The sequence below is a fragment of the Solanum stenotomum genome, chromosome 11, assembly GCF_019186545.1.
Source record: "Solanum stenotomum isolate F172 chromosome 11, ASM1918654v1, whole genome shotgun sequence".
Taxonomy (NCBI): domain Eukaryota; kingdom Viridiplantae; phylum Streptophyta; class Magnoliopsida; order Solanales; family Solanaceae; genus Solanum; species Solanum stenotomum.
Window position 1 is genome coordinate 6,793,778 of NC_064292.1, and position 9,607 is coordinate 6,803,384.

At 33.8% G+C, this 9,607-nt stretch overlaps 1 protein-coding gene across 1 annotated transcript; it reads right to left on the reverse strand.

Annotated features, from left to right (window-relative positions):
• Positions 1-2,386: 2,386 nt before the first annotated feature.
• LOC125845242 (protein RETICULATA-RELATED 1, chloroplastic-like) lies at positions 2,387-8,997 on the reverse strand. Its single transcript, XM_049524709.1, has 7 exons — positions 8,459-8,997; positions 7,792-7,890; positions 7,000-7,220; positions 5,162-5,231; positions 4,805-4,884; positions 3,990-4,054; positions 2,387-2,720 (listed from the first exon to the last, which is right to left on the reverse strand). The coding sequence occupies exons 1-7, from the start codon at positions 8,879-8,881 to the stop codon at positions 2,527-2,529; spliced, it is 1,152 nt and encodes a 383-aa protein (XP_049380666.1). The 5' UTR covers positions 8,882-8,997; the 3' UTR covers positions 2,387-2,526.
• Between the last annotated feature and the right edge of the window lie 610 nt (positions 8,998-9,607).

Genomic DNA, 9,607 nt, shown 5'->3' on the forward strand with positions numbered 1-9,607 from the left:
TCGTAAGAAAAAGAACACATTTGAGTTGCATAGATTATACAATTGTGATATATGTCTCAGGATAAAATTCACATATTTGTTAACAGATTCAAAAAAGAAATTACGCTTGAACGTGAAAGCAATTATAACTTTTGAACTTGCATAATGAATTTCTTCAATTAATAAGTGAGAAACTTCATGACTATGTAAAAATAGATAATATATAAGCATATATATAGTACTTTTAAGTTACTTTATATAGAATATCAAAACATGAATTCTTGAAAGTAAGTACAATAATTATTTTCTGCACAATGAATATACCTACTATATGTGTATATGTTCAAATATAATTGGTGACAGTAATTTTGCAGAAACATAAATAATAGAGTTTAAAACATGTACTCAAAACCAACAATTAATATCACAAGCATAAATTAATGGCTGTAAGAAAACATACTAGGATATGTAAAATAGAATGAAATATAAAGGAAAAAAAAATCGAGTCTACTGAATGCCCTGAGGTTTAAAGAATTAGATCCTCTCATGATGGAACGATTTTATTTACCAACGTATTGATACAAAAACAATGGTGTTAGTAAGCCACTCAACAGGAGCAAAGTAAACGAATATTTAATTGTGCAAAAGAAGAAGAAGTACAGATTTTTCGTTGTTTTAAAATGAGAGAAAATTCCTCTATTTATAGACAATAAAGGGTAGTGTGAACAAATGCTTATTGTGACTTTTCGGAAATGTCAGAACTCTTTGGAAAAGTTACAACCCTTCGGAAAGGTCACAACCTTTTATAAAAGTCACAACTTTTCATAGAATTTGCAACTTTTCGTAAAAGTCACAATTTTTCATGAGAAAGGAAGGCTAGTTTTGGAAATATTATAAATTAAAAGGGGATCTTGATTTGTGATGGCGTCACGTAGGCGGGCCTAGAGTTCTCAACAGATAAAAGTTGTTCAAAAACGTGTTGAGAGATAAAAAAGACTTCCGAAAATATGTTAGAAGGACAAAAGGTCAGACTCGTTAGTAAGTTTCACACAAAAGAGATATATAGCTGACATACATAATTGTATCTAGAAATGTATTGTTTCTATTGGATGACTTATTGTAGGGCTCGAATGAAGCATTCTAATTGGTTGATATATTTCATTTGTTGTCTATAAATAGTTGAATTGATTCTTGTCAATACTAAACAATGCATTGACATTCTTTTACTTTACATTTATTGGGTGTTTGGATTGACCTTTTTAAAGTAATTTATAGTATAAGCTAAAAATCACAAGTTGAAAACACCAAACTTTTGACTTTTAATTTATACTTTTTGGGGCTAAAATTTTTCTCAAACACCAACAAAAATAAAAATAAAACTACTTAATATAAGCTAATCCAAACACACACTGATTTAATTATTCTACTTGAATTATAGAAAATAAAACAAGTTATTTTGCTCCATATGATTTGGTTTGGGACAGGCTGTAATTTTCTGTTATCCTCAAAGACAACTTTTTAATAAGCACTAACAACTGGAATATTCTTTTTTCCTTTGTTGTTTTCTGTTTTGTATTACAACAACAATAGGCCCTTAACTACTCCTCAATAATTTTCTCACTCGGTATTTGCTACCTGCTTTGAAAGCTAACTAATTTGAATCTGTACAGCATAAAGCTCATTATAGGAAGGAAAAAAAAATGCTCCCCACCTAAATAATTTTTTCCATTTACAAAGCTCGAATCAAAGACATTTATATATTAATAATATATTTTTTGAAGTGACACTTTTGCCAATTTTAATTATTTAAGTTTGTCAATATTCAACACTTCGAATCTCCATCAAATATTTAACAAATTCTATATTTCGCTGACTAAGTGACTCGTATGACACTTCACTCAAGAGAGATAAGATTTTTTCTTTTGATTTACATAAACAACTTCGGAGGTTAGTGGTTTTGAATTTTTATCGCCGCTTGTCACATGAGCAAAACTTAACATCTATAAGTTTCAACCTTACATTGTAAGTTTCCCCGTATGGACAAGCAGAAGTCAATAATTCAAGATCATCCATTTTCAAGGTCATTCAGGGTATCCATAGTGGTTCAAAGCTGTGGAAGTAGCTCCAAATTGGCCATGCTAATAGCATGACTAGCCAAAGGCTATGCCATTAGGCATTTGCTTAGCCATCTAAGCAAAAATGAAAGTTGACTCCTTGATATCAACTTGATGAATTGACAACTACAGTACCAATCAAACAAGAGAAATGAGTGAGACTAATAGTACTCTATGTCGCTCGGACTGTTCAAAAATTCTGACATGTGTGTGTCGGAGCTTCCCAAAGTAATGTGTTTTTGGAGGATCCTACATGGATGCGACAATTTTTTTGGAGAGTCTGAGCAACATAGATACAATAATTTCAACAGGCTTCTAACATCTGTATTTGCTAGGTAATCCTTGCATAATAAACTATTTTTCCTTTCTAGTAAACTACTCCTATTATCTAATTGAACAGCATTGGAATTCTTATTCTTGACAACACATTTTCTTATTGCACCCCACTCAGCTTAGCCCATTCCACAAACTGCATACCACCGTAAATGTTGTTAGCAAATCGTACACCCACAGTGAAGGCCATGGCAACAGGGGGGACGCGTTTGGCTACAGGTGATGCTTCAACTAAACGCTCTAATCCGTTTATAATTTGGTATCGGGTATTCGAAGAGACTGCCAGAAAGAATCCTGAATGAAAAAGGAGAAAGAAAAAGAGTCAATTCAAGCAAAAGGTAGAGAAAGGCAACAACACATGCAGATTTGACAGCAGAAAACACTTTGGAATAATTGTAATAATATCATGTCAATCAAATTAACTCAAGCTTGCATAACTGTGGTCCATTAAAGACTTTTTACTTTTTCTCCTTTCAAACTATATGATGTGAGGTAAAATGTTCAAGTCCCACCAGAAATTTATCTATTAATTTGTCATTTACTCTTCACCAATAATTCATTTTTCTTTTGACACTACAGCCTCAAATCTTCATGAGCACAGAGGTTATCATATAAAGAACCCAGCTTACAAAAAACAGCAGACAGAATATAATTCATATTTCTTTAAATTTTTTAGTTTGTATTATTGGGATAACAGAATAATGCAACTATAAGTAGGGCTTGAATCATGCAATGAGCTGTGAAACTATTTCACCTATGTGAAAGTTTTTCCGGGATTAAACAAGCCTTTCTCTACTTAGGGAGAACGAACAACAAAATTTAAATAACAAATCAAGCAAGTTATGAAAGAAGGTAGGTGTAACGGAGTGACTAATTATTGATGTTTTAATGAAGGGGGATGGAAGATGGTTCTAGTCATGCCATGTGTCATAGGATGACGGGTTGCATGCCATTGACCATTGATTCTTTGCGTGGTTGCCACTTGTCAAGGGTTCATTTGCCACATAGCCATGTGGTCATGTTGTGAAAGACACTTGGGCAAGTTCCTTTACATAGAAGCTATTTGTGCAAGTTCTTTTGAAATACCACTATTTGTGCAAGTTCTTTTGAAATACCACTATTACTTTGCCAACAAACACCCACATATTTCAAAAGATTTTTAAGAATAAAAGAGTAAGCAATAATATAGCAAGACTTGCTAGATTTGTATGGTCTGAATGCAATAGATCTGGTATCCCAATTTCAAATCACATTTTGACCCTTATAATTTTGTTGTTCATCGTGGTGTTGCGTGATATAGGCCATGCGCTTTCCTTATTGCATATGTCTGGTTATTCATGAAAGTTCTAAAGACTTAGGCCTAATAGGAACTGCCCCACTCCACTCTCATAAAGGTGAATCCATCAAAAGTATATTGTTTTAAATGACCCTCCTTAAGAAATATGAATTCATTATTTAGCTTCTAAATAGGAATGGTGGATTCGAGTCTGCCCTTTGCTCTATAATTATTTAGCTACATATATTCAAAGGTACAAATAACAATTCAAAAGCAGTAGCACATACCCCAGAGTGCAGCACTTCCTATTAAAGGAGGGACAGGTATGTCCTCTTCTGACTTCTTGATGCTCCTGTTAGACACGTAAGAATATCAGATGTCAACCCATTATGAGAATGAATAGCACACCATTTAGCTGAATAGACAAGCAGCTGATTTCGTGGCGATCAGAAACTGAAACTAAGCATCACAATTGAAGTACATAAGATAAAAAATTTTGTTCATTGGAGTGAGTAAAGATGTACACATTCCAATAGCTACATTTTGAGAAGTTGTGCACACACAAGATCCATGTGTATGATATTCTATACTGTTCTTCATAGAGAAAATAGCATGAAATCGTGATAAAGAGTAAGTTTCAATAACATCCATGTTAAGAAGAATATGAAAGAAACTAAATGCAGATATCATTGCATGAATCCAACTTCAAAGGTATTGAAGATCCACCTAAAAATGAATAAAGAAAATGTAGCCAAAAAAAAGAAGAAAACTAAGAAGAAAAGAGCATAGCTATAAAGCAGCCAGCAATAACGGAAAACTCTTGTCGAGTAGCTTGCAGCTGCCACAAAACAAAAATAAAAAGAAGGCCGACCAATTCTAGAATTGATCTAATTGATATGTAAATGTGACAGGATACAATTCAGAAGAGCAAAGAAACTCTATATTTGTTTGATGCAACTGGCCAAAAGGATCGAATAAGCGCGACTTCAAAGGAAAAGAAACACTCAATAACTGCAGCTTGAATATGGCTGGCTGAGAGTTGGAGGTGTACAGTATTGACAGTTCAAGTGGAACTAGAGTGGAGAGTGTTTCACAAACATACCTCTTAGCAGTCATTATCAAATTTGCAATGCCCTGACCAACGAGGCCACACCCAAATCCAACTGAGCCATACAAAAATCCCTGGTAATCATGAAAGTGAAATAGGTTATAACACTAAAAAGTAACTGCTTCAGAACTACAAAATGACTCAATACTTGGGGAACAACAAATCAAATGGAACCAAAATAATAGATTGTGAATCAGGACTTTGAAAAAGGATTCACATAGAAACAAATTCTCTTATCCAAGATCTATCATCTGTATAGACTGGAAGTACCAAGATCATCTAAAAGATAGCAAAGAAAATCTATTTCTTTATTTTTTTGAAACTGACAAAGAAGTTCAATTATACTTATACCTTGTAAAAGAATGTTGAAATACGCTGCTGCAATGTAAATTTACACCCTGGCCTCTCAGCTTCAAAAACACTGCAGAAAAATGGATATTCAGAAATCAGCACCAGAAACACTACTATTACCAGTTGTCATAGCACACGTCAAACTTAACCCACAAAAAAAAAACAGAGGATGTGCTGACCGTGTTATTCCCAGTTTTCATGTAGAATCTCACACCCTTACGGAAGCATTAAATCATCTGACTTAATCTAAGTGAACAAGAGAAGTTTCAAAAATCAAAGTTCTAGCATGCACCTAAGGCAGCCAACACTTTTTAAGAAGAATGCCATAATACCCATACCCAGGTCCATTTCTACAAGAAGCTTGGTCACTTTTCATAACATGTTTTAATCCTAAAATGGTGAAGCTTGCCACAATAATCTTAACGGTCAGCAGAAGTAACTATACACAAGAGAAGGATTAAGTCTCTGAGGTCAACCTCAATCAAGTTCTTAAAAGAAGAAACAAAAGACCTTGATAATATAAAGACTTAGGCTGTCCATGCAAATAAAATATATGGGCTTGTGCCACAGTACTTAACCCGCAAAGTTTAATTGTATAGGCACATAAAAATAGCTAAGAGTTCTCAAAATCTATCATAGAAATATGAAGAAACTCATGGTGTTAAAAATTAAAAAACAATCTCGAAAAGGTGTAGTCTAAGACTCTTAGTTGACGCTTATTCACTGATGATGACTGAGTATCCGGATCAGAACTTCCTGATCTCACCATTTAGTCGACTAAAGTGAAAGTTTAACATCCAGGCCTGTTGTGTAATCTGTTTCTGCTACATTAAATTCTTCACTCTTGTCACAGCTTGCAAGCTGGATCTACTAAAGAAGAGGGTATCAGTTCTATATTTCTTTACAAGTTATCCAAATCAATCACCATTCTCTTACATCAACCAGATCTTAAATCACCTTTAAACAGCACAAAATCCAGCTAAAGAATCTCGAACCAGTTTACTTTTTCCAATAGTAGGTGATTGAATCAACTTCAAAACTTTCTCTTCATCTGATACCCTGGTAGCCACATACTGTCAAAATCCAAAGTAGAGAAATTATTTCAATCTTTTACTCTGTGTTGAAATCTTACATATCAAACCTATGCTGAACAGATTATGTTGTATTTGATTGGCTGCGAAGAGGTAAAGATATGCTTTCCTGATGAGTCTCCGCAGAAGCATTCTTTCTATACTACATATATCCAATTGTATGTTTCTCTTCAGTCTCAATTTTAATGTTCCAATGGAAAAATGCATCCCAAAGTTTTGACAGCTTCCCATTAAGTTTAGACAGGAATTGAATGAAGAAAAACCCGAAAGCGATCAATCAGATGCAAAGAGATATATACATTTTAAATTTAACTGGTTGATTAAGATAATTTTTATGATCATTTCATATCACTGGAGTAAAGTTTGTGCAATGGTTTGTAAAAGTTGCTTTCCCATTTGAAACTGTGTAAAAACACAAAAATGAACTCCAGATAACGCACAGAATATGAATAACGTTTACATGTGTTATGAGCAAGGTGCATCTGCGTGAGCGGAGAGTTTTCAGCTCAGATGAAGTGAAACAATTTCATGAACATATAATTATTTTCTGTATCTAGCTTACTGAACTATCTCTAAGAAGAACGTGACAGTTGTTACTCTGATGCAATTAGTGAACGCACTAGATGTTGTGTGACATCCTCAAAATCATGAGAAAAGAAAGTACAACAGTTGGAGTCGTACATAACTTGGAAGCCAAGGAAAACAGAGAATGCTGTAGAAATGAAGGTGCACAAATAAATCAGTCACCTGCTGGGAAGAGCTCCACAAGCATGTCGAAAGCGTCCAAAAGAGCTGCTTGAAATGGACTGCTTGCCTATTCGGACATAAGGAGCCAACATGCCTACCAATGCGATGTCAACAACAATTCCAACAAGAAGATCTGCTGCATACAACTCAAATTCTGCCCAGAAATCCTTTCCCCTTTTCTGAACCTCTGCAAATGTTGCACAACAGGAGTCTATGACAATCTGCAATACATCAGATTACGTATAAACTGCCAGTTTTATCAGGTTTAAACTCTTTAACAATCAAGCTTGTTAGCTACCAGTTCTTTAACTGAAGTATAAAGTACCCGTCAGTTAAAACTATTTATTAATCCATTTTCTACAACCCATTCCTTGACTTAGAATGTTTTTCCTTGAATATCCATAAGCATGATTGTCCCCACAGCTTAGTAAAAGAGAGCAGTCTATCCCATAATCACTTATTACAAGCTTTGTACTTGAGTCATGCACACCTCAGATCACAGTGGCTACTTAGTAGGTTAGTACCCTATATGATAAAAATGCAAGTCAAACACATTTCACAATCATTACTCTTAAAGAGAAGAAATATTTTTGGCATTTACTTTTAAAGTTTAGTGTTTGGGCTTGTTTGAGCGCAATATTTGTGGCACGCTAATCAATCGATAATACCAATTACCAAACACCTCATGACATTAGTGATCAGCCATAATAAAGTACTGGCATAGCTACCTCCCAATTTTATTTTATTTTCAACAGTTACAAGAAAACATAGCTCCCAGATTATCAAACTAACCTCTGTTCCGACTTTAAACAAAAACGACGGATCAGCAAGCATTCGATTTCTCAGCATTGAGCAATGTCTCATCAAAAATCCCAGCGGCCAAGCTGAACCCTGTATGTCAAAATACCAATTCAAAATGCAATCAGTACATCTACACACATATCAAATAAAATTGAACACTTTGCATCAAAATTAGTACTCCCTCCATTTCAATTTATTTATCTTACTCTCTTTTTTAGTCCGTTTAAAAAAGAATGTCTCTTTTCTTTTTTCGACAACTCTTTAATTCTAACTTTCCACCTGACATCTCTAAGACCACAAGCTTGAAAAACATTTTGATATATTCTAAGCTAACATGCCGTCATAGATTTTGAATACCTATCTTCAAATATCCGTTCGGCCATGAAATTTGATCTTCAAATATTTTCAAGTTCCCAAAAACTAGCTGATTTTGGATTTTTGAACTTCCACTCACAAAACATCACAAGTTTTATCATGTCCAAACACAACTTCAAATTCCAAAAAAACTCAAATTTCAACTTCAAAATATGGCCAAACGGGAGCTTCGGTATCTTTCGTTTAACAACAAAAAATTCAAAAATGGTTATACTTTCTTAAACTCCGTGTCAAGTCAAAACCAAACAACCAAATTAAAACGAAAAGAACACATTTTTTTCACCTGCATATCCAAGTAACGACTAAGAATCAATCTCCGAATCCCTGTAGTCTTAGCAGCTTCCAACATATCAATAGGCAATTTCGCCCCTAATTTTTCGGCCTCTTTAACCACCTCATCAAACTTCACTATCGGTCCAAACTCTTTTTCATCATAATCACCACCGCCGTCACCATCATCTCCGCCACCGTTGTTGTCAGATGGAAACCCACCTTTTCCGTTACCCCCATCACCTCCGTCAACTGTTCTAACGATGGATTCTTGTCCAGTACACGTAATTCTGAAAATTCGATCAGTTTTCGTAATTGATTGTTGTAAAGATACAAACTTTGAGAGATTTAAGCATTTGAATTGTGGAATTTGAGTGTTGTATGAAGAAATTGAAAGAATTGATATATGAGAAAGTGATGATTGAAGCAGAGCCATTGTTTGATGAAACGAGCAACGTTCACTTGCGAGTTTTTTTTTTTATAGTAGTAGCAACAACGTACGACATAAATTCTTTTATTTATTTTGTCACCGAGTTCGATTAATTTAAATTCAGCTATTTTTTGAGAGGTTTAATCAAGGCTCATACATCTAAATACAAGTATCTCAAATGTATTGAGTCAAATTAGATATATTTTATTCTAGATACATTGTTTTCATGTATCCAACTGAATTTACATATATTTGAAATATATAGCAAATTTTGTCCGTCTCTCTAATCTCACTTGTCACTCTCTCATGTATCTGGTGTGTATCTAATGTGATTTGCATGTACATACAAATTTTGTTTGTCTCTCTCATCAATCTTGTTTGCCTCTCTTCCTATTTTTGGGTATCTAGTAGCAAAAATATATGTATTTAAGTGTAAGATACATAAAAAATTCTTAATTAATAGTAAGATACGTAATATTTTGAAAATATAAATAATAATAGTATAGGATAGTAAAGTATGTTTAATTAAATAGTTTTTCCTTTTTAATAATAGTATTAGAGAAATTGCAACAACTTTGGAGAGTTGAAATTAGTGAAGTGTGCATGACCCACCTAAATTTTTTTTATAGAGATAATGGTAAAAACATGAACATTATTTATTTCTTTTTAGAGTTATTTAATCCAAATTATAAGATGTTTGTGTTTGTTATCTAAATTATTTATCAAAGTATA